We start from the raw sequence: 26,068 nt of genomic DNA, 5'->3' as shown, positions 1-26,068 counted from the left end.
ACGCTATTTTGGATCTGGTAATATGTAGTGAGGCGGGTTTAATAAATGATCTCAGAGTAAAAGATCCCCTCGGAAACAGTAACCATAACATGGCAGAATTTAGTTTGAGAGTAAGAAACCTGGGTCAGAGACAACTGTGCTAAACTTAAATAAGGGTAATTACAAAGGAATGAGGGCAGAGTTGGCTGGAGTGGACTGGGAAAGGCATTTAGCAGTAAAGACGGTCGATGAACAATGGCAAACATTTAAGAAAATAGTTCATGGCTCACAAGAAAGATATATTCCAGTGAGGAAGGGGGATTCTAGGGAGGGAATAAGCCAACCATAGTTAACCAAGGAAGTTAAGAATAGTATCAAACTGAAATAAAAAACATACAATGCGGCAAAAATTAATAGTAAACCAGAGCATTAGGAAAGTTTTAAATACCAACCAAAGATGACCGAAAACATAATAAAGAAGGAAAAAAATAAACTTTGAGGGTAAACCACCAAACAAAAAGAAAGGACAGTAAGAGCTTCTTTAAATATATAAAAAGGAAGAGAGAGGCCAAAGTGAATATAGGCCCCTTAGAGAATGAGGCTGTGGAAATAATAATGGGGAACCAGGAAATGGCAGAGGAGTTGAATAAATACTTTGCATCAGTCTTCGCAGTAGAAGACATTAGTAGCATTCCAAAAGTACTAAATAATCAAGGGGCAAAAGGTGGCGGGAGAGGGAGGAAATAAATACAATAACTATCGCTAAAGAAAAGGTACTAGAGAAACTAATGGAGCTAAAGGCCAATAAGTCCCCTGGATCTGATGGGTTGCATCCTAAGATATTAAAGGAAGTAGCGAAAGAGATAGTGGACACACTAGTCTTAATCTTCAAAGAATCCTTAGATTCTGGATAAGTCCCAGGGGATTGGAAAACTGCCAATTTAACACCCTTATTCAAAAAGGGAGGAAGGCAAAAAACAGGTAACTATAGGCCAGTTAGCTCAATATCTGTCATTTGGAAAATGTCAGAGTCTGTTATAAAGGATGTAGTAGCAGAGCATTTAGAAATACATAATATAATCAAGCAGAGTGAGCATGGCTTCATGAAGGGGAAATCATGCCAGACAAATTTATTAGAATTCTTTGAGGAGGTAACAATCAGGATGGATAAAGAGGTACTAGTAGATGTAATATATTTGGATTTCCAAAAGGTGTTCAATAAGGTACTGCACATAAGGCTACTTAATAAGATAAAAGTCCATGCGCTGGGGTTACTATATTAGCATGGACAGAGGATTAGCTAACTAACAGAAGACAGAGTTGGGATAAGGGGGCATTTTCAGGATGACAACCTGTAATTAGTGGTGTGCCACAGGGATCAGTGTTGGGGTGACAATTATTTAAAATATATATTAATGACTTGGATGAGGGAAGTGAATGTACTATCACCAAGTTTGCAGATGACACATAAATGGATGGGAAGGCAAGTCATGAAGATGACACAAAGCATCTGCAGAGGGATATAGACAGGTTAAGTGAATGGGTAAAAACCTGGCAGATGGAATATAATGTGGGAAAATGTGAGGTTATGCACTTTGGCAGGAAGAATAGAGGAGCTGAATATTATTTAAATGGAGAAAGACTGAAGAAACCTACAGCACAGAGGGATTTGGGAGCCCTCATGCATGAATGACAAAAAGCTAACAAAGTTGTTCAGCAGGTAATAGGTAAGGCAAAGGGACTGTTGAATTTTATTTCAAAGGGAATGGAGTATAAAATCAGGGAAGTCTTGCTAAAACTATTCAAGTTACTAGTTAAACCACACCTAGAATACTGTGAACAATTTTGGTCCCCTTATCTAATGAAAGATATGCTGGCATTGGAAGCAGTCCAGAGAAGGTTCACTAGGTTGATCCTGGGTATGGAGGGACTTGCTTATGAGGAGAGATTGAGTAGGTTGGGCCTGTACTCAATGGAGTTTAGAAGAATGAGAGGTGACCTTATTGAAACATATAAGATTGTTAGGGGTCTTGACAGAGTAGATGTTGAGAGGTTGTTTCCCCTTGTGGGAGAGTAAAGAACCAGAGGGCATTATCTCAGGGTAAGGGGTTGCCCGCTTAAGACAAAAAATGAGAATTAATTTCTTCTCTGAGAGGGTAGTGAACCTGTGGAATTCTTCACTGCAGAGGGCTGTAGAGGCTGGGTCATTAGGTATATTCGAGGTTGAGATAGACAGGTTTTTAACCAGTAAAGGAATCAAAGGTTATGGGGAAAAGGCAGGAAAGTGGAGTTGAGGATGATCAGGTCAGCCATGATCTCATTGAATGGCACAGCAGGCTCGATGGTCCGAATGGCCTACTTCTGTCCCTACGTCTTATGGTCCTGCTCCCTAGGACAGCTTCTCTGCAATGGAGCTCCGGTACAGGTCACCTGAACTGCAGTTTTGCACCGTTTCACTTCTTTACTTCCTGTTCTTCAGCACTTTCAGACGTGAAAATGGATGAACTGTGCATGTGCAGCCATTTCCCAATCAGCGCATGTGCAGGAGGCCCAAGGCCCACTGGGCACTGGAGTTCCTGACCTCCATACACCCAGTACCAGTCTTCGATTTAAAATTAAGGTAAGTATTTGGGTTTTGGAACAGCAGAGAGTATTGAACCTTGTGATCACCTCTTACCAATGTAGTTCTTGTGGGATTTGCATCTTGGAGTGGTAAACAGAGCAAAGCCACTTCATACATGCATTATACAGCAGCATAATGCCTTTGTCAGCCATCACACAGGATCCAAGCTGGGTCTTTTGCCTAGAGACTATATTTTATGTTGATATGTTAGGCCCGCTCCAATGAAGAAAAAAGCCAAAAGATTCTTGAATAATGTGGGCCTGGTGCAATTTTATTGTACTTCCCATATAATAGGCCAGATTTCCATTCTGGGCTTGAGAACCCAATGTCAGCTGGACTAGTGCCGAGTCCTAAGCCCACACATTGTGTTCCTGACACACGCACCTCAATATTTAACCTGTCAGACAGTTACAAGCAGGGAGCGGGTTTGCTGCCTGATTAAGGAGGGTGGGAGGGCCAAGGCCACCCCCCAAGGTGAGAGGGCCAAGGGGAGGCCATCCAGCGCTGACACATTGGCAGCCCCAATAAGACTGATTCGTGATGGAGACAGAGGACGTCTCAACATGGAGACACCCTCTAAAGAAGCGGTAGATTTTTTAAGGTTTAAAATTGCCACAGCTGCCTAGTTGTGATAGTGAAGGAACAGCCCCTCTACAGGATGGCCAGCGACTACAGCTGTCACCCAGCAGAAATGTTGGTTGCGGTTGAGTGCAAGTCTCTCACAGGATTAATCGCAGCACCTCCCCCCAACCCCCTTACCTACTGTGAAGCCACCTTGATGCACTGGCCATATTTTAGCCCAATATGCAAAGCCCAGTTTGCATGGGAAACAGCCTTAATTGTCCTTAGTCGGCTACCCTCTGCTTCTGGATGGATAGCCTTTCGACCTGAACCCAGCCTCTTTAACAATCGCTTGAGGTTGGATTTGGGATCATGGTGCTGAACTCACACAATGGCTGGCAGCACAAGGTTATGGCGCCATTTGCCTCTAACCCGTTCTCATGGCCGACTGATGATCCCGCCATAGTCATGGGTAAAATACCACCAGCTAACATTAGAAGTCTGCCTGAAAATAAAGGATATTCAAGAAGCTAATTACTTTAATAATAATATAAAAGCAAAATACTGTGGATGCTGGAAATCTGAAATAAAAACAGAAAATGCTGGTAAAGCTCAGCAGGCCTGGCAGCATCTGTGGAGAGAGAAAGAGTTAACTTCTTTGTTGAACAGCCTAATCTAACTTTACATGTTCTCATTAGCTCTGTGGAGCTAAAATAAATGGTTCAATTTTTCAATAGTAAGTTAAAGTTCACTGTGAACTAAGCCATGTGGTGAACACCAATTGCGAGTCAGATTGTTATGCTTCTGGAATTGGTTGAGTAGAGGCAGAATTGGCACTTGGTAGGAATCAGAGTAGCTGTCACCAGGTAAGCTATGGCCTGCTTATCCACCTCAATCACTTCGGTGGGGGAAAATAAATGATTTCATGTTCTCCAAAGTTTATAATGAAGCCCTCTTTCTAATTATGCTATTGGCCCTGTTTTTCAGATGGAATCATTTCTGTAATTTTACTAGGCTTCAGATTCCGTTTTGTACAGAGGATCATTTGACATGTGTGGGGTATGTGACATGTGTGGAGTCTGTGACATGTGTGGGGTATGTGGCATGTGTGTGGCGTGCACGTGGGTGGCGTGGGGCAACATCTGGGGCATCTGTGTGGCGTTGCAAAGATCCCCAGAAAGCCCAGTTAAACCTGAAAGATAGCAAAAACAGTTCAAAAGGAAATCAGTACAACCAATTCAAAAAACTTTTGTTAGAATATAGCAAGAAAATAATATGCTCATATGTCAAATAGATAAATACAGAGGCCGATTCAAAAAGCTAAGCATGAAAATTTAGAAAAGAAAAACAGGTTTCAATTCTTAAAATTTGAAATATTTTAACAATATTTTTAATCTATGCAAATCTTTTTATGTCACAACAATGTGGGTTGGCTTAACATCTAATCCAAAATCTTGCATTAGTATAAAGAAGCCAGGTTGCATACATGTATAAACAGGTTAAATAAAGAGCATGGATAAGGTCATAATAGGTTATCGATTAAGGGATTAACGGAATCGATTAAGGGAAGGCAATGTCATCGTGGTATGTCTTGTTTGTCTCCAACAAACATTTCTGTTGTCAACAACACAGTCAAAATTTGGTTAATTTCTGGACTGCCTATAAGTGAAGAAAATTCATGTCCAAACCTTTCAAAATCGTAACTCAAATAAAGTTAGGATTCCCTTCCACCACCGATGCACAGTGCGTACCATCTACAAGATGTGTTGCAGGAACTTAGGGAAGAGACAATGATGTGGTGGTATCGTTGCTGGAATACTAAGCCAGAGACCTAGGGTTGTGCTCTGGGTACCCGGGTTTGAATCTCACCATGGCAGATGGTGGAACTTGAGTCCAATAAAAATCTGCAATTAAAAGCCTAATGATGACCATGAAGCCATTGTTGATTGTTGCAAAAAAACCACATGTGGTTCACTAATGTCCTTTAGGGAAGGAAATCTGCTGTTATTGGCCTGGCCTACATGTGACTCCAGACCCACAATGATGTGGCTAACTCTTAAATGCCCTCTGAACAAGGACAGTTAAGGATGGGCAATAAATACTGGCCTAGCCAGTGACACCCACATCCCATGAATGATTTTTTTTAAAAATCTGTTTGTGTGTGAAAGATTGTTGGCATGCAATCCCACTGCCCCAAAAGCTATCAGACATGGTAGCTAGACTCGTGAAAGGTTCATGACAACACCCAGTACAGGCAATCATTTTGAGGCCAGCCAACAAGGCCTAGAGGACCTCCTCCATTTCACTGTCAGGATCTTCAGTCACCAGTCCTCAGTCTGTGAATCCTGCTTGGCCTTTGGACTAAGCAGGCAAGCATTTCTCAGCTCAGAATCCTGGCTGCCAAGTGGAAATAAGATAGAGTGCTGTTGTAGAACCATAATTTATTGAGTGATATTTTAAATAAGTGTTTATGAGGAGCATTAATTTGATTGAGAAATAACCCATCAGCATAGAAATCTTTAAATGAAATTGAGACCAAAATCAATGATTTAACTTATTTAAGAATGGTATACATCAAATGAGACAATACTGTGTGCTACTAATCATTTTTCTTATTAGCTCGTCCAAGTCCGAGGGTTACAAGAGCATTGCAATGATCCACTGAATTAAAAGGCCTGTCTTACAATTACTATTATCGATTAAAAAAAACCTTTTTAATGGAAAGTCTGAAAATAAAGGAGTTTCCAAAAAAGACAGACCTCATTATAACAATTCAATCAATATTTTTTAATTTCAACACCTGGGGATAGATTTTACCCTCCTGCAGCTGCCCAGAATTGAATGGTAAAATGAGGCCTACTTGACCAGAATTTCAAGCTTACCTCTCCATTCACGACCCATGTCATCTTCCTCTCGTCAGGAAACATGCCTGCACACATGCCCTGTGATGTCAGGGTCACCATTATAACAGTCTAGGGGAGATTTTAATGTCATCCCCTTCTCTAATTTCATCGTGACAGGAGGAATTTGGAAGCCTGTGGGAACCCCACCAAATAAGTCACAAATTTTGTGGAAGTCTGCTAAGTCATCGGGAACATTTCAACAGTTTAAAAGATGTTGCCAATGCCCTCTCACATCCATGGTGGCCCATGCCCCTCCATCCCAATGCCCCTTCCATTATCCCTATACCCATTCCATGTCCCCTGTGCATCCTCCATATGCACTCTTCCAGTGTGGACTATGTACAGAACAAATAAGCCATTAGTAAGTATGGCATGTCTTTGAAATGCTCCTGAAATTGACACAATAAGCCAAGAGGCTTTGAAAATCTTCTTTGAGGAAAACTGCTCATCTTACAACTTCAATCCTCCTCCTTCAGGTACCATGGCCTAAGAGGGCATTGGCGACCATAGACTTCCATTGGATTGCCGTACATAATCACGGCCCAAAGTGCTACAGTGGTTTGCCATTGCCTTCTGCAGTATGGCTGACCAGGAAATTCTCATGCCATTATCCTCTATCATCAAGCATATTGGAAGAATTTACAGGCTGATAATCAACCTGTTTGGCTACGTTATGAATGCATCTTCCATGGCCATCAAGTCCTGAAGTGGGACTTGAACCCAGAACTTTTGGCCCAGAGTAGGGGCTCTATCATTGCACTACTGTGCCCTTACAACCTCATTAAAGGTAGTAATCAAACACAGTCACTCATAGTGCCAATGAATAAAGTGTTAATCTTCTTTACACCTCTTAGTCTAGTCCAAATAAGCAAACAGGCATTGAAACACACAAAGGAGGAAAAGCTTATTCCAGCCTCAGAGTCAATCAAATAAAGCTAGCACTCTCTTCAAGCTGTGTAAATAGGCCTCGTCTAAGCTGAGTCCATTTTAACTTTTGGAGTTCGGCCAAGTTGTCATAATGAGGCCATCTGGAAAAACAGATGGCTGGTTATTTGTTGAAAGTGCTTCTGTACATACAATTGCCAGATGGACTCATTATGAATGCTTGGTTGAGACCCAAGACATTGATGGAGTAAGGCCTGTGGGTATTGTTGACACTACTTGAAGGGGAGTGCTGGTTTTGCTTGATTGGCACTTTTGAAATTGTAATAATTGGGCCTGTTTATTTGGAAGAGCCATGTGGCATAAAAGGAGACATGGAGGATGGGTGGAGGTGTGAGGGAATGATGGAAGAGGGCTAAGGACCCTTGTAACCAGCCTGTCTTGCCAGCCATATGCCTCCATTGCTATCTCGTGTCTGCCTGCCCAGGTCTCGCCTGGATGAAAAAACTGTGGAAGTGGAAGGATGTGACAGGGTCAGAATCGGGAAGTCAGGACATGGCATGACTTGTGGTCCCTGACCCTGACTGGAAGATCACTCCTCTGATGCTCATCTAATATTCAGTTTTGACCTGCACTTCCAAGTATAAACAATAGATTGTTTAAGATGGGTTGCTGCCTTGCACTCAAAATCTTCTCCAGCTCTGAAATAATATCCTTTCAAATATATGCTGGTCATATTAAAATATCAATTTCATCAGCAATAAGGGTATAAGTCATACTTCAGCTACACAAAGCCCTGGTTAGGCTACACCCTGGAGTACTGTCTGCAGTTGGACATTACACCTTGGGAGGGGTATATTGATCTTGGAGGGAGCACAGCCTAGTTTTATCATAATGGTACCAGGATTCTAAAGATTAAGTTACCTGGAGAAATTACTAAGTAGGATTGTATTCCCTGGAATTTAGAAGGTTAAGGGGTAAGTTAATTAAAGTTGCCAAGATATTAAGACAACAGAGATAATCGATAGAGAGGACCTATTTCTGCTGGCTGGGGGGGGGGGCGCGGTGGAGACTAGGACTAGAAGGAACAATCTATAAATTAGAACAAGAACTTTTGAGTGAAATTAGGAAATAACTCTACACTCAATGAGACCCTCTTCTGAAAACAGCAATTAATGCTAGTTCAAGTGTTAATTTTAAATTGCAGATCTTGAAGAACATGGCTCAAAGACCAAACACATTTGGAGTTAGGTTACAAATCAGTTATGACCCAAGTGAATGGTGGAATAGGTCCAAGGGCTACTCCTCTTTCTATCAGTCGTCCTAATCAAGTTAAATTATATGTTTTTTAAATATGGAACACAAGAAAGGGAGGTAGTAAGTTATTTAACACATTTCAGGCTCTATTTTCTGCATTCCTTTATAACCTTGACATTAAAAATATGACAAAATTGAAAATGCTTTTCTTGGATCAAGATGTTTTACAAATTCACCTTCCATTTCAGGGGTTGAGTAAAATGGTGAAAAGAGGCCATTAAAGATTTCAAAACTATTTTTTTCCTTGCAACCCTTAGTCCACTCAGCTTATAGAGACTATGGGAAAAACTATCCCCCATCGGGGAGGGAAGTGCAGGAGCGAGCGCGCCTCCAATTGGGGGGGCGCTGCCATTTTACGTGGGCCGGCCATTTAAGGCCCACCCAGCATGACATCCGCCAGGAAGTGCTATGCACTCCCTGTGCAGGTGCCGGTGGGGGGGGGAGGTGGGGGGCAGAGGGATTCCTTCAGCTGAGAGTGCGTTCTTTCACACATGTGCGTGAAAGAGTGCACTCATCTCCCTGAGGCTGTGCTGCCTCAGAGAGATCGATACCAAATTTAAAAATGGTGAATATACAGAAATAAAATTTCCCTGACCTATCTCATGTGATACTGTTGCGAGTTGGAACATTTCCATCACTTTTAATCAAACTTTTATTAAATTTTTAAGAACCCTCATGAAACCTCATCTCGCCCATGGATAAGGTTTCATGCTTTTTCTGAAGCCCGCCAGGGCTCCCGGCCTGCCCACCAACCTTAAGGCTGGATGGGCAGGTCCATTAATTACTTGAATGAGTTTCTCAATGGCCTCAATAGGCCATTGACAGGTCAGCAGGCGCACAACTGATTCAGTTGCGCCCCCGCTGACCTGAAAATTGAAATGATGCGGGGTGATGTTGGGAGTTCCGCCCGACATCATCCCGTGTCATTTTACACATCGGCGAGCGGGTCCCGCCCCCCCCACTTGCTAATCTAAATATCCTGGTCTATGCAACAATTTAAACCCAAATGTTCTGCAAGGGGGGAGTATGTGAAAAAAAGATTGAACAGTAGTGCAAAGAAAAAACATTTCACACTAGCTTTATTGTCAAAAATGCCAATTTTGCTGAGCCTGCTTGCATTTTTGATGGTGTATCCTTGGTGATGCAGCACAAAGAGAGACGTAGGGCAGAATGTTATCATCTCTCCCACCAGTGTATCTTCAGCTCCTCCAAAGTCAATGGAGCTTTGAACAGCTCGCTAAATTTTACAGCCTCGCTCCCACCGTGGTGGGGCAGTAAAATTCCACCCATATAGTTACAAAAATAAGAAGTGATGCCAATCCTCAAAACAGATCAAAACAGCAGGAAATTTTTTAAAATTCCAAAAAAGAGTAACACCGCCCCCATTAGGTGGGCATACCTGAAATTGTGCACACAAAACATGTTGGCAGATGATGGAATAATGTGATTATAGTAACTGCACAGTAAAGCCATTTTGTTCTCCAGTATAATAAGCTACGTGTACAGAAATAAGGGCCTGAATTTTTCAGATGGCAGGGTCTCACTTCCCACCATCCGAAGAGTTGGCAGGGACCACACCCCCAGTAACTCTGTGCCATACAGCCATTTCTTGCTCGAATGAGCTTTGTGGCTGCAGGCAGGACTTCCACCCCTCACTCGGGAGTTAAGTCCCAATTTAGGGAGCTGCCAGCCAATCTGATTGACTAGTAGCTCTCCAGTCCCTGCAGTGATAAGAGCTGCAGTGGACTGAAGGGCAAGTGCACCAACATGCCTGAGCCTAAATCCTGGCGGATAAGATAAGTTTAAGGAGCCCAGGGCAAGGAAGGTAGGGAAGACCTGGGGTGGGGGGGGAGCACAAATGGGGTGATTGGGGTGTTGGGGAATGACTGGGTGGGTGGGGCGGGGGAGAAAGAGGGGTGAGGGAGGTCCGGCAGCTACTGGACTTTAAGGGAGGGGGCAACCCAAAATCTAGGCCCATTATTTTCCAGGTTTCCCCCATGCCAGGTAAATCTTCCCGCCAGCCTAGAAATTGAGGCTGGGCAGAAAATAGCCACTGAGCGACCAATAATTGGCCAATTAAAGGGCCTCAACTATGGCCTTGCCTGCCCTAGCGTAAGATCGCTGCATGGTTGGGGCAGGCGGGAACGTGAAGGGAAACTTGTTCCTTCAATATCATGCTCCCCTACTCAACTAAAATCCAGCTGGTTGGTGAAAATGAAATTCTGGCCAAGGGCTTTCACTTATACAAAGGTTCTTCAAGAGAAAAAAATACGTACAATGTCAGCATATGTAAATATTGAATGATGAAAGGTGGATAATCCTAACAAGATTAATTTTAAAATAATCCTCAATAGCGTGCATACAGGCATTAAAAATGTTTTAGTGAACTGATGCTTCACACAATTGTTAGACTAACTGCTGCTGTGAAAATTAGGTCACATTATTTCAGAGGTCCCCAGTACCACAGATTCACTCCACGTGATATCAAGAAATGGCTGAAGGTGTTGGATACTGCAAAAGCTATTGGCCCTGATGATATTCCGACAATAATACTGAAGATTTGTGCTCCAGAACTTGCTGCACCCCTAGCAAACTGTTCCAGTACAGCTACAACACTGGCATCCATCCAGTAACGTGGAATATTGCCCAGCTATGTCCTAAATATAAAAAGCAGGACAAATCCAACCCAGCCAATTACCTTCCCATTAGTCTACTCTCGATCTTCAGTAAAGTGTTGGAAAGGGTCATCAACAGTGCTATCAAGTGGTACTTGCTTAGCAATAACCTGTTTACTGACACTCAGTTTTGATTCCACCAGGATCAATCAGCTCCTGACCTTATTACAGCCTTCATTCAAACGTGGACAAAAAAGCTGAAATCCAGAGGTGAGGCAGGAGTGACTGCCCTTGACATCAAAAGAGCATTTGACTGAGTGGGGTATCAAGGTGCCCTAGCAAAACTGAAGTCAATGGGAATCAGGGGGAAAACACTCTACTGGTTGGAGTTGCTCAGGGTAGTGTCCTAGGCCCAATCATCTTCAGCTGTTTCATCAATGACCTCCCTCCATCATAAGGTCAGAAGTGGAGAAGTTTGCTGATGATTGCACAATGTTCAGCACCATTCATGACTGCTCAGATACTGAAGCAGTCCATGTCCAAATGCAGCAAGATCTGGATAATATCCAGGCTTGGGCTGATAAGTAGCAAGTAACATTCATGCCACAAAAGTGCCAGGCAATGTCTATCTCCAATAAGAGAGCAATTAACCATCGTCGCTTGACATTCAATGGCATTACCATCAATGAATCCCCCACAATCAAAAACCTGGGGGTTAGCATTGACCAGAAACTGAACTGGACTAGCCATATGAATACTGTGGCTACAAGAACAGGTCAGAGACTGGGAATCCTGCAGCAAGTAACTCAACTCCATTGCTTGTCCACCATCTACAAGGCGGAAGTGAGGAGTGTGATGGAATACTCTCCATATGCCTGGGTGAGTGCAGCCCCAACAACACTAGAAGCTGGACACCATCCAGGATAAAGCAGCCCACTTGATTGGCACCCCTTCCACAAACCTTCACTCCCTCCACCACCAACGCACAGTAGCAGCAGTGTGTACCATCCACAAGCTGCACTGTAGAAATTCACCAAGGCTCCTTAGGCAGCACCTTCCAAGCTCACAACTGCTACCATCTAGAAGGACAAGGGGAGCAGATTTGTGGGAACACTACCACCTTGAAGGTGCCCTCCAAATCACTCACCATCCTGACTTGGAAATATATCGCCGTTCCTTCACTGTCGCTGGATCAAACTCCTGGAACTCCCTCACAGGACTGTGGGTGTATCTACACCACATAGGCTGCAGCAGTTCAAGCCAGCTCACCACCACCTTCTCAAGGGCAACTAGGGATGGGCAACAAATGCTGGCCCAGCCAGTGAAGCCCACATCCCGTAAAATTGATTTAAAAAAATTTTTTAAAGGGCAACCTTTTTTCAAACTTTTAGGCTCTGCAGGTGAAATTTATACAACTTAAGGGCCAAAAATGTGAATGTCTTGCAGTTTATTTGAAATAATGTCAGTACATGTGACCAAGATAATTCATTTAAAAACAATTAGAGTGGATCATTGAACGTAGACTTGTTGATCAAATAGATTAATTCCAGCATCAGGACTGCCTATTATTAAAACATTGTTTAAAATATTGCTGCATAAAATGGCATTTACAATTTCATGTAACATTTATAACAATACATTAAAAATATTTCCTTGGTAGGATAATTCACTCAATAGATGATGGAGATGTTCAAATTTTATCAACTGAATTGTACACTTGTCAATCCTTTAATGTTTTTGTCTTTCTAACAATTATTATCCCATAAGTAAAACTGACTGGATTTAAATATATTATCATCCACAGAGAAAAATAATCTGACGTGCAGAGTATTTAGTTTTAATTCCACCACCCCCTCTCTCTTCCCCATCACCGTCCCAAGACTGCCTTTAAGGATCTGCACTTGCTCTTCAATGTAGCATAATGAGAAATGTATTTGATCTAGCCCTGTCGGTTCAAAAATCTATATTCTAAATGACCACTATCCGTGTTGATACTACCACAGAAGGGTTCATCGTGGATTTATTTTTTTTTCCAAAACTTAAAAACATGAAAATTAGATAGAATAGATAACAGTATACAAAACTATCTACTCTCTCAACTTACTCCCTGAAAAAGCAATTGTGTAAATTATGCTAAAAAAAATCTTGCTGGTCACACTACTGTACGGTCCACAGTCATGATGCAATACTAGAGCAGCATATTAAAACGTGTTTAGTTTCACACCTTGAAACAAAGCTTATTATACCTTGGTACACACAACTACATGGTCACCATTTTTTTTTACATGTGCAGCCAAGTCATCGTGTTTCTTCCGCGAATAAAACCCTATAAAAACTGGACAAATAGGCATCCGTTGTAAACACTGAACTTTCTTTAGTGTGTTCATTCCTATTGGGAAGTCATACGTTTTCATATCTACAGATGTGTCACTATTTGCAAGTGCCCCTTCTTTCCATTGTACAAGTCCACGTTCCTCCTTTGTACCTAGTTAAGAAATAAGTTTTGTAAAACATTAGAAATGCATTTGATACAAAATAATTTACATTGTGCTACTAATATTTTTTTTAAAAAAACAAAGTATTTCATAACAATTAGTGATGGAAAGAGACCTGAAGCCATGTCAGAAGAAATAGGCTACCATTTTTCTACAAACTGGATTCTCTCTCTTATCTGGAGACCAAATAGAAAACTGGTGATAGGTGTTAAGCTTTCCAGGACTAGCAGAAAGTGGGAAATGGTATTTTGCAAGGATCCATGCTGTTGCTCATCATAAACATGAATGACTTGGGTGTAGAAATTCAGATATAGCTAATAAGATGAGAACTGCACCAAAATACAAAACAAAGAGGCTTGCACAATGGGTAAATAAACACAAAATAAAATTCAACAACAAATTATGGCTCATTTTGCTAGGAAATCTAATGAATATAGTTGTTCCTTGGAAGTTTGGATTTTAAAAGGGGTAGTGGAGCAAGGAGATCAGGGAATACAGTGACATAAATTCAAAGTCAAATGCAATTTGATAAGACCATAAAAAAAGTATAAGTAAAGCACTGTGGTTTGTTTCTAGAAGGATAAAATTCAACAGCAAGGAATAAATGCTAAACTTATATGAAATCTTAGACTACATTAGAGTACCATACACAGTTCTGGTCTCTTTACTACAAAAACATTGAAGCAGTGGAGAAAGCACAGAAAAGGCTTACAAGGCCTGTTACCACATTGAGAGAATGTATCCATCAGGAAATATTAAGCAGAATAGGGCTCTTTGCTTTTGGCAAAAATATTATGGAAAGGCGTAATTGAGGTTTCCAAATTTAGGAAGGTTTTCAATAGTGGCTAGGTGGAGTAATTGGAGTGGAATATAAATAGACTTATTGAGCTGAATAGCTGCTTCCTGTGTAATGAAGAGCCTACAGAGTTAGGATAGTGTAATAATTATGGTTTTATTTTGTGTGTAATGTACCTTCAAGAATACTACTGGTTAGGAAAGATCACATGATCTGCAGTAACCAATAGGAGAGTAGTGTGGGCTACCTCAGCAGACTGTATAGAGATAGAGTTGGAGTTGAAAGCACACATGGAGTTGCTGATGAGTATATTGTAAATAAACTTAACCGTTTCCATTTAAGAAGTGTCTGCAATTCAACTCAATTATTAACAGTACAACTCGGGTAGCCTACAACAGTTAGATAACCAAAAGGTTGGTTGAAAAGGTTTTCAAAAGTTAGGGGAAAATGAAAGGATGTTGAGATATAGAAACACATTGCAGGGAATAGGGTCAAGGTGATGAAAGCTCTGCCATCAATGCTTGATGAAGGGAAGAAGGAAAATTTTCAAAGCCAGTATCAGAGAACCAAAAGGGTGAAGTAATTTTGGAGGGGGTGTGGGATGCAAAGATTGATGGAGATTGTAGAGATAGGGTAGGAGAAGAGCATGGACAGATTTGAAGATAAGAATTAGGAGTTTGAATTTAACATATCGAAGGTCCAAACTGTGAAGTGGGGCTGGAATATAATTGCTTTCATTTTGTTCTGCACAGTGTTTTGGGCAAATTGAAGCTTGGAAAACGTGGGAAGACTGAAAAAAAAAGCACTAAAATAAATTATGTATAAAGTTGACAAAAGCATGAACAAGTGAACGTAGGGGTGGAAGCAGACAAGAAATTAGTTTCTTGGTGATGGATAGGACAAAGGAGAATTGAAAAGGATCTGGAGAAAGGAAAAAGCAATGGGATTAGAGTAAGTATGCCAATTTGAAGAGCCAACATGGGTTGCACTGTGCCAAATGGCTTCCTATGTTTTAAATTGTCTTCTCTGACAGTCATAGAATTTACATTGTCCCACAGGACTCTATTAAGGAACATTGCAGAACTTTCCTTCAGGTGTCTAGATGAGCTAGGTCAAGTGTCTCTTGTTCTCTCATCCCCTCCCTCCAAAATAAAAAAAAGTCATTGAACTTACAACCTCTATTTTTCATCCTTCACCATCTAACTTCCACAGTACAATCTTTTGATGGTTGCAGGTCAAGAAACTATTTATTTCCATTTGTACTTACTGCATGTACCCTCAGTCCTATTCCCTTGTTATTCAAATCATATCCCCTAGTCGTTTTAACAAAGAAGGAAAAAACATACCCTTAACTTTATTTTTTATTCATTGTTTATGGGACGTGGGCCAACATTTATTGCCCATCCATAATTGCCCGTAAGGTGGTGATGATCTGTCTTCTTGAACCGCTGCAGTACATGTGGTGTAGGTACCCATGCTGTTAGGGAGGGAGCTCCAGGGTTTTAAACCATGACAGTAAAGGAATGGCAATATATTTCCAAGTCAGGGTGGTGAGTGGCTTGGAGGGGAACTTCCAGGTGGTGGTGTTCCCATGTGTCTGCTGCCCTTGTCCTTCTAGATGTTAGTGGTTGTGGGTTTAGAGGGACAAATGTCTGTTCCACTTATTCATTTGAGGGAATATCTTGCCTTCAAATTTAATACCTTGTTTATTAAAAAAAGAGCAGATGGATCAAACATTGTCAGATTTGAAAAACAAAGCTTAAGTGGTTATCGAATAGCATATAAACAAGAGTTTGAATGAGTTGCCTTTCAGTCTCTGCAGTTGGATAATCTTTAAAATACATACAACATTGGAAGGTGAGTAGGGAAATAAATTTGTATGAGTGGTTGGAAGAGGAAATAACTGAGCTCAGCATTCTTGCTCATGCAACATAAGTCAAACTAAAAAATACACAAAACATGACTCAAAAAGCAATTACTGCCGGAAAAGGTTCTTGTCTGTGGTCTCCCTCTCATCCCATTTCCTTCCCCATCCCCATCCCAACTCCAAATCCTGGAATCATCCCCAACATTTTTGTCACCACCATCTACAACACTATATACCTGATTGTGCTTATGGATCAAAGCAAAAACATGCAATACCAGGTGACTCAAACACAGCAGCTTTGTTTCATACAAATACATTTGAAATTTTAAATTGGATTCAGTTAGATGTGAAAATAACTGTACCTGGAATAGTATTATCCAAGATGAAAGCAAGGCAACCCCCAACAAACATTTCTGTTGTCAACAACACAGTCAAAATTTGATTAATTTCTGGACTGCCTGTAAGAGAAGAAAGTTCATGTCCAGATCTTATAAAATCATAATTCAAATAAATAAAGATCTGCTTCCCAGCCACCACCCTCGCACAGTGCGTACCATCTACAAGATGCATTGCAGCAACTCATCAAGGTCCTTTGACAGGAGAAAACAAACCCACGATCTCTACCACCAAGGAGGGAGGCAAGGACAGCAGATTCATGGAAACAACACCACCTGCAAGTTCCCCTCCAAGCCGCACACCATCTGGACTTGGGAATATGGCCAGGATTTTCCCCACCGCAATTTGGGGGCAGGCCTGCACACCAAGGGGAAAATGACACGGGATGACATCTGGAGGAACCCCCGACATCATCCCGGTCCCTTTAAATATTCACGAAAACGGGCAGACAGCGAACTCAGCTGTCTAACCGCGGACCTGTCAATGGCCAATTAAGGCCATTGACAGGCTAATTAACCTTATTAAACACTCTGCCCAGCCAACCTTAAGGCTGCAGATTATTAATGAAACTTCATCCACTAGCTGGATGAAGTGTCATGTCCATTTTTTAAATATATAATAAATTTTATGTGTTTATTATTAACAAGTCCCATCTCATGTGACATTGTCACATGAGGGGGACATGTTAATAATTTTAATATTTATCTATTTTTAGAGTTTACTTACCTCTCATGAATTTCCCTGAGACAGGACTTTGCCTCAGGGAGCAGTGCACTCTTTCACGCGCATGCACAAAAGACTGCACTTTGACAGATGGGGATTCCCTCCACCCCCTGCACAGGAAGCGCATAGCGCTTCCTGTCGGGCAGGCCACTGGGTGGGCCTTAATTGGCCAGCCCACTCAAAATGGCTGCGGGCCCCGTTTCAGTGGAGGCGTTCGACTGCCCACCTGCCACCGAGCCGGTGCGGCCCACCCACCCATCGAGGTAAGAATTCTGCCCTGTATCACCATTCCTTCACTGTCACTCGGTTAAAATCCTTGAACTCCCTTCCTAACATCATTGTGGGTGTACCTACGCCACATGTACTGCAGGGTTTCAAGAAGGTGGCTTATCACCACCTTCTCAAAAGCAATTAAGGATGGGCAATAAATCCTGGCTTAGCCAATGATGCCCACACCCTGTGAAAGAATAAATTAAAGATAATGCACTAAAATTAAGCAGCACAGAAAAGAGAGAAGGGCCCAATTAATATAATGGTTGCATGCTGTGCTAGAACCTTGAATGATTTTTTTTTCAAACGGGTCCCACACTACAGCCAAAACATAGCAAGTCAGATGTAGTAAGCTTCCAATGGGTAGTGAGGGTGGGGTTGGGGCCAGCACTGTGTTAGAAACTCCTTAAGCCTGAATCTGCCATGGCCATCAGCCCACAAGTGCAGCTGCTAGCCAAACAAATCATTTTTCTCAAGCTGGTCTTCAGAGGGTACCTCTATTATGAGTCTGTCTTACTTTCTAGGCATGAGCAGCACTCACATCAGACAGTGAGGTTGGGCACTAATTGGTCAGCTCAGCAAAAATGTAGTGGGTGGCTATTTCTGACATAGGGGGTTGGTTAGCTCAGTTGGCCACATGACTAAAGTGCAGTGCAGGACGATGCCAATGTTGTGGTTCAATTCCTGTACTGGTTGTGGTAGCTCATTGAGGCATGCCTCCTTGCCTTTCCCCATGCTTGATGTGGAGTAGTGCCACTCAAGTTATATAACCATTGGTGTCTCTAATGAAGAGATATGCCTAAGGTTCTTCGTGGACCACATCATCATTAGGACTCTAGGCTGTGAAATTATTCCCAAGTACAAATCCATAAAGTTTTAGAAGATACATGAAGAATGATAAAATTTATTCTAACAAGTAAATGTCATAAAAGAAATATAAAAATGATTGATACAGAGGAGAATTACATAATGCAAGCATTCCAATAATTCAGTTTTTAATTAAGAATATTGGAAAATCCTGAATGTTAACATCAAGGATTTGAGAAAAAAATTTATTTGCAAGGCCCTTGTAATATAAGGTTTTTCAGTTTCTTCTCGTTTGAACTTATTTCCCTTCCATCCCCATTTTTCGCCCCCACAGACTATTTCCCCATCAGGAGACCGTACAGTTGACTGCTTCTTAAGTCTCTGTTAGTGAACCTTAGCTAGCTACCAAAATGTGTTTACTAATAGCTTCAGGCCCTATATAGTTATTGGCAGTTTTATCTTTAATGCCTGGTGAGGAGAATTATCCTACTTAGTATCAGAAGACTATGTCTGTAGGCAGCTAGGCTCCAGGGACTCATTCATAATTTATACACATAACTGTGTTAAGAACAGCTGTTATATCTACTTTGTTTAAGGAAGCAAATGGCACCATTGAATCAATCTGGTTTCCCACCTTTTTCTCTTAACAGAATAAGGGAAGTTGTTTCTCACCGCTCTGTGCCTACAGGAGTAACAATGGCACCCCATAAGAATCCTGATCAGATGCACATCTTAAGCACATGCAAACTTAAATGTCTGTGAAGGTAATAGCAGACCTTTTAACCCTTTGAACCAATCTGACCATTTAATTAGATTTTGACTGAACTGTATCTCAACTTCATTTACTCGCCATTGTTCCATATCTAAATGCACTTTGCATAACAAAAACCTCGTTGACCCTCGCCTTAAAAATCCATATCCTTTTGGTGAAAGAGATTCAGATTTCAGCTAAACTTTGTATGAGTGTGTTTCCCAATATCACTGCTAAATGGCCTAGCACTTATTGCAAGATTTTGTCCCCTTGTTCCAAATTCCTTATCAAATCCCTCGTTATTTTTATTAACCGATTATACCACTCAACTTTTTAAACTCAAGGATACTCCCACTTTTGCTGACCTCTCATGCGGAAATGCCTTCTGGACACTCCCCTATCCACCATCTACTGATCTCCTCAAAAAAAAACACAACTAGATTAGTTAGGTATAACCTACTCTTCATAATCCATACCGCAATCTGATGAACTGAGTGTCACCTACTGATAGATTTCCATGGAAAGAAAAATAAGGCAGGATGTATTGTTTGTTTTACCCCTCACCCCACCACTCTGAAGTTAAAAGTTTTGCTCCTGGGAACAAAGTGGATACACAGGAGCAATGGGAAAGATACATCGGATATATGGCCCAACCCATTGTTGCTGGTGTTTATGCTCCACTCGAGCCTCCTCCCATCTTCCCTCATCTAAATCTACCACTGTAACCATCTTCCAGACCTGCTGAGATTGTCTGGCATTTTTTGTTTTTATTTTTCAGATTTCCAGCATCCGCAGTATTTTGCTTTAAATGCATCTATACTATTCACTTCAACCACTCCATCTGGTAGTAAGTTCCACATTCTTACTACTCATTGTGTAAAGAAGTTTCTCCTGACATCCATTTTGGATTTCTTGGTGACTATCATATATTGATGGACTCTAGTTATGCTCTTCCTCATCAGTATATGCATATATTTCTGGTATCATCTTGTAAATCTTCTCTATACCCTCTCCAGTACCTCTATATTCATTCTCATAATATAGCAATCAGAATTGCATTCAGCATGGTCTAACCAAGGTTCACTATAGGTTTAGAATAACTTCCCTACTTTACAAATCTATATAAACACCAATATTGACTTGTTAAGTTAAACAGGGAATGGCTTGTATCTCGGTTGCAACTTTTAAAGAATGCTATGACATTTACTACAATCAGTACATTTTCAGGTCACGTATTGTTATTGTTGTGATGTGATGTATATGTCCCTTTAAGGGTTCACATCTTAAACTGTTGTTAACCACTAACACCTCAACAGGATTTGATGTAGTCCAATAACTTGTATTCAATCCACAAGCAGATGGTAGAATCGAGACATATATATTTAGCCTCCTAGTAAGAACTTTGTCTAGTTTAATCTTCAACTAAAGAACCAACATAATTGTTTCATGAATCCTTGTATGATTGGTGCATTTTCAACAAATATAAGTAACCTGCATACTCGAATCTTATTTGATCATAAAAAGGGGTAGCCTATGGTTACTTCTACCCTACAATTACTTGTTTTTATTTTAAAATAAGCCCTCTTCAAAGATTACCAGAAGTCAAAGAAATTTGTCAGTACCTGGGTGCTAGACATCTCCCCAACAATTAGACATTTTTAATATCAGTGCAGTACTAAAGGAGTGCTGCATTGCCATAGGTGTCATGTTTCAGATAAAAAAAGGCATTGAGCCAAAGCTTGATTGCCATATTGGGTGGAGGTATAAGACTTTATGGCAGCTTTTGAAGAGCAGGCGAGTTCTTAAGAGTGTACAACTTCTTCTATGGTCATTAAGGAACCATATGCCTTTACTTATGACTGTAGCACTTTGGACACACGCACGTTCACACGCACACACACTCATCAGGTTCCAGTAGCTAGCTTACCTGTATTAATAACAGTAGGGTTTGCATCCAAGTAATTTGGTAGTGTTAAACCAAAAAACATGGAGAATCCCAAGACAAAGAGATTGCGGGAAGAATTCATGTCGACAAACTGAAGGTTGGAAAGCCCAACAGCAGTGATCATTCCTGGAAAATAAAAGCCAACAGCTTAAATTAAAAACCAAAATGATAATAACAACAATTTCAAAAAAGATCATCTAAACCATAGCACAATTATAGCTATTAAGGAGTGTAAGTTAACAAAGTGACTTCCACAAAATCTGTTTTGTAAAGGAATTTATAGAATAATGGATGGCATGGCATCAATTAACATTGAATCACCCAGAACTGCCATTATCACAAAAGATGTTATAAAAATAAGAGCTACAAAAAGTCAATCTTTAGCTGCATTTATCATAAATCCAATGATAAAAGAGGATTTTTTGACATTTAATGGGTGGGCCCATGTGGATTGTTTTCATTGCCCATCATAACTCCAACAAACACATCAGAAACTTTGAAAAATCACTTCTTCCACCAAAGCCACGGCAGACAAGTAGACTGATTCTCTCCATGCATTTTAAAAACAGCACAACCATTACTTAATATTTTAATTTCTTCTTTATGTAGCACATATTACACATCCACATAGTATCACAGCATTAATAAATAAGCAGACCTCGTCTGTATGGCTATCTCTCTTATGAAGCTTATATGCAATTTCACTGCCTGTATCTGCTGAAAAATGTGGGACATTTCACCCTGGTATACCATCTAATGTCAAAGCACTATAAAATGTATTTGTAAAATTCATGGAGTTGCTCTGGCTTTTCAAAAACTCAGATTCCTCAATGTGCCTCTGAGAAAGGAATTATCCTAAAAGTATTGTCACATTCAATACAAGCGTGAAGTTATTGGACATTATAGACTGTAAGATCATACTTTGTGAAAGTGGCCACAAACTTTATTAACATGGCTACAATTTAACATGACTATGGACATTTAAAAACTGGACAGTGCTTGATCCTGTAGCCAAAATTTAGTTAAAACATGAACCTGAATAAGGGTACTTCCTAATCACCTGTGAAGTTTTAACATCTCATTGGTTAATGATGAAACAATGTTTGAGGAATATGAAATCTCTAGACTGTTGGGCTCAGAGTGCCATATTGAACAAATGAGACTATTTGAGTTCAAGTTGTGACAGCGATAAGAGTAAATGACCATTGTCAGCAATATTGAACTGTGGTCATCTGGATTCCAGAAGTGTTAAACCTGCAGTCATGTGGCTGAAGTTAACTATCAGGGACTGCAGTATAATACACCCTGAATAAAATATATCTGAGTATGAGAAACAGAAACATCTGAAACACCGGAAAACATCTGAAACAGCTAAACCATCATTGCCGAAAGTTTTCTAATGCACGAAAGTACTGTACTTGTTCCAACTTCCAAGTCCACCTGAGAACCCCCTGGCTATCAGCCTACAGAGGTTTCACAGCTTCATGAGAATCCTTTGTTTCTAAAAGACTTTCTTTCCAACTAAAATATCAACTCAACCAAGATAACATCAGGCTGCATCACTATAAAGAATGAGCTATAAATTCCATTTTTATAATTACAGCTAACTTCATCTATATCTAACTTTTGTGTGTGAGACACGAGTGTTTGATATGTTGTATTCAAACGTCCAGGCCAAGTGTCTGGTAATAAATAACCTTCTCCAATTTTTAAATGAAGAAAAAAAAAATCAGAGGGTAGGGGGATACACACACCTTACAAACATTCCGATTACAGGCCAGAAGGGTCCACACAAATCCTGTCCATAACAAAACAGTTCATATAAAACAGACTATAAGTTATAAGTTGGATACTTCAACTTACCAAACAAAGTGCAAAACATGCCTCCAAGAATGGGGTCTGGGAGTGAAGCAAACAGTGCTGTAAACTTCCCTACTGTCCCCAAGACCAACATAATAACTGCTCCATACTGGACCACTCGCCTGCTACCAACCTTAAGAAGCAGAGCAACATTATTTAGAAAAGTTAAAGCAACAGCCTGAAACCATTGTTTTATGAAGCTTAATTGCAAGAATGGGCGTAGTTCTGCAAAAAAAACAAAATCAACTAATGGCACGGAAACCTCAATTTAATGCACTAACAATTTCTGAGATAAATCGTTTTAGATTGGGTTTAAGTTTTCTAATAAAAACATTAATAATCCATGATGTAAATAATTAGTTTATTGGAATGAAATGTTGAATTGAAAGAAGTGGTTGTGCAGTTAAAGGGTCAACAGTTCAAATGCACCTCAGTAAGCTTGTAGGAAAAGCTCTAGTAAATTCAATAATGTGGAGTAGCTTCACAAAATGTTGATAATGTAGTATGCCTAATGTTAGAGGTAGTGCTAAGCCAAATATTCTCATCAGATGAAAAACCATTCATTACCTGTGTTTGGCTGCAGATTAATGAATGTGCACAAATGCATGTATATTGATGGCAACTTTAGAAAGAACCTTTATTCAAGTATAGTTGAGGAAAAACTCAAAGTCAGATAAGTTTACCAATTTGTCTGTGCAGTCTTAACTGACATTCTAAATCAAGGAAAAAGGAATTGGAGAGGCAGGCTGAAGCAATCCTTCAATCATAAGATGGAGTAATTAAATGTAAGATTCTTTGCTTTTTAAAAAGAAAATGAAATAACATTTGATAGCATGACAATTAAGTCTGGATAAGGTAGACAGAAGTAGAAATAGTGACTAAGTGGAATCCAGTAGTTGATACAGTAGAATGGGTTAGCTTGGTTTGTTCACATCAGCTAACGGAACACAAATGATTCAGATCAGGCACATAGATAGCTTTAGCTCAGTGGTAGCATCTACAGTTCTTAATCTGGTCATGGGTTCAAACCCCATTCCAGAGACTCAAGCACAGGACCTAGACTGGCAATAATATCAGAAGTGCCACCTTTCTAAGTTACTAGTCAGTCCTCTGTGCTGTTTGAGATACACTGTATGCAAATTGCCTGCTGCATTTTTCTACATCGCAATGATTACATTTCAAAAGAACATAATTCTTAGCTTCTCCCTGAAGGTCCAATTTTATAGAGCTTATGAACTAAACTGTAAATTATGAGTTATCAGCAAAAACATCAACTTCCCTCATCACCCCCTAGATGATGTTCCGTTCTTTAGAGGCACAGACATGCCCTGGGTGATTCAGTTGATTAAGACAGTTAATATAGACCAAAACATTCTAAGCTTATTCCTCATTCAATGTATTATCCAACGACAACTATATCATAGCAGATTTACTATGTTTTAATCTTAGTGCTCTTAGCTTGGGATGGGCATGGGTTCCAACTGCTATTCACTGATCCATTCTAGAAATGTGCATGTGGTGCTCTTGGTTTGTATGTCGTGTTCAAACATTACTTCACAAAAAAATAAAATGTATGGTTTCCATGAGGCTTGTAATTATTCAATTGAACAAAATAGGGATTTTGAAGTATGGGATATCAAATCTCAAAAGGTTTGAATACATAATTTTAATCTTAATATTGCATGCAGAATATAATTTGAATAGATAGGGAATTTTTGCTATTTGGGTCTTCATACTTTGTTTGGTACTTCAGTTGGTCATGATTAAAGAGTTACTACAATATTTAAGTAACTACCGTAGTCAGACTATTCTCAGCTCTTGTATAATGTTCACTGGAGATTCTTACTCCGCATATAAAATGAGCAAAACTTTGTTCCATGCTGCAGAAATGCAACACTGTCAGTCTACCTACACCACATGGTCTGCAGTGGTTCAAGAAGGCAGCTCACCACCACCTTCTCAAGGGCAATAAATGCGGGCCTAGCCAGTGAGGCCTATGTCCCATGAATGAACAAAAAAAGTTATAGTAATTTCTACAGTGTAATCAATTGAAAAATTACAATATATTTACAAAAGTAAGAATTTTCAACTGACATCATGAAGTCACTATGTTGAGGAGCTTGAACATGCAGCAGGTTCAACTTTTATACTAAAGTCATTTTGTATAAATAATTGGTTTCAAGTATTCAACAATTTGCCACCAGAGAAAATTGTTCTAGTTGCCAGATTGTTGCCAAGGTAACTTGACACACTGGCTGGATTCTATTTCAGTGAATATTTTTCGCAGCATTTTATGCACATAAAACACCATTCAAACCCAAACCCTCATCTAATTGGACTTTTATTAAAAAATAAAATATTTCCAAAATTAATTTTACTGTATGAAATTGATAATTGCTGCAGAATATTCTCTTCAGTCTCATTTGCTTCTAACATTTTCTACACTAGGAAAATGGATGGATCACAGGCCCCCTTTTCTGATCAGAGGCCCACCTACCACTCGACTGCACCCCCTCCTCCCCACCAAGGGGGCCACAATATTCCCTTGTCTCTGCACCATAGCCTCCACCCCCCGTCACAGGGCCTCCACTCCTGGATCCACAGAACCCCCTTCCCAACATACCTGTCATCCAGCTCCTGGCTGTTCTTTGCTGGGACTGGATGCCATCCCAGAAGTGGCTGCTGCTTCCAGTGGTGCTACAGGGACCAGAGATTAGCCAACAGCTCGGAGGTGGGGCTTTCTCCCCAGATGGGAGTGAAGTCTCACCCTTTGCCACTTGATACCCCTCAGTGCTGAATGGCTGTGGGGCAGCTTGCCAGAACAGAGGCCCTTTCCCAGTGACTCTCTTTTCAGCAGTGGGTCAGTAAATTCCACCTGTGAAATTATGCCCTCAGATATTGTAGTAACTGGATGTATAGTCACTCCCTCCTGTCAATCACAGGTTATGTGATACACTGTGGGAGCTCCAACCAGTGAGCTCTTAGCATGGGCAATCTGTGGGGGTGGGGCTTTTTTCTAATGAGGGATCCGGTCGAGCATGCAGGCACTAAAAATGTCCCTGTAATAATGTTTAACTGCTTCTTGATGAAACCGGTCGGCTCCATAGAGTCATCATTTGGCAATGAGGGTAAAATCAACTTCGGCTCTGCACCTCGCCCTTTTACAGTGGGTAAATCAAATTTTAAAAACTACTCCCAGTCAGGCTGCTGTTTGGGCCAATGGACTCATATGATGCAAATATTGAAGATCGGAACCGGTATGTTCAGTGCCTTAATTT

At 40.6% G+C, this 26,068-nt stretch overlaps 1 protein-coding gene across 1 annotated transcript in view; it reads right to left on the bottom strand.

Annotated features, from left to right (window-relative positions):
• Positions 1-4,349: 4,349 nt before the first annotated feature.
• The window catches only part of slc23a1 (solute carrier family 23 member 1), a 129,070-nt gene continuing 107,351 nt past the window's right edge, over positions 4,350-26,068 (bottom strand). Inside the window, exons 12-16 of the mRNA XM_041194382.1 lie at positions 22,794-22,923; positions 20,913-21,056; positions 16,401-16,496; positions 13,166-13,365; positions 4,350-4,355 (exon numbers count right to left, since the gene is read on the bottom strand). Coding sequence (XP_041050316.1) covers positions 4,350-4,355; positions 13,166-13,365; positions 16,401-16,496; positions 20,913-21,056; positions 22,794-22,923 — 576 coding nt within the window. The remainder of the gene's footprint in view (positions 4,356-13,165; positions 13,366-16,400; positions 16,497-20,912; positions 21,057-22,793; positions 22,924-26,068) is intronic.

This window comes from Carcharodon carcharias, chromosome 8 (genome assembly GCF_017639515.1).
Source record: "Carcharodon carcharias isolate sCarCar2 chromosome 8, sCarCar2.pri, whole genome shotgun sequence".
Taxonomy (NCBI): Eukaryota; Metazoa; Chordata; class Chondrichthyes; order Lamniformes; family Lamnidae; genus Carcharodon; species Carcharodon carcharias.
Note: the sequence above shows the minus strand (reverse complement) of the source record. Positions and strands in the feature narration are given on the sequence as shown.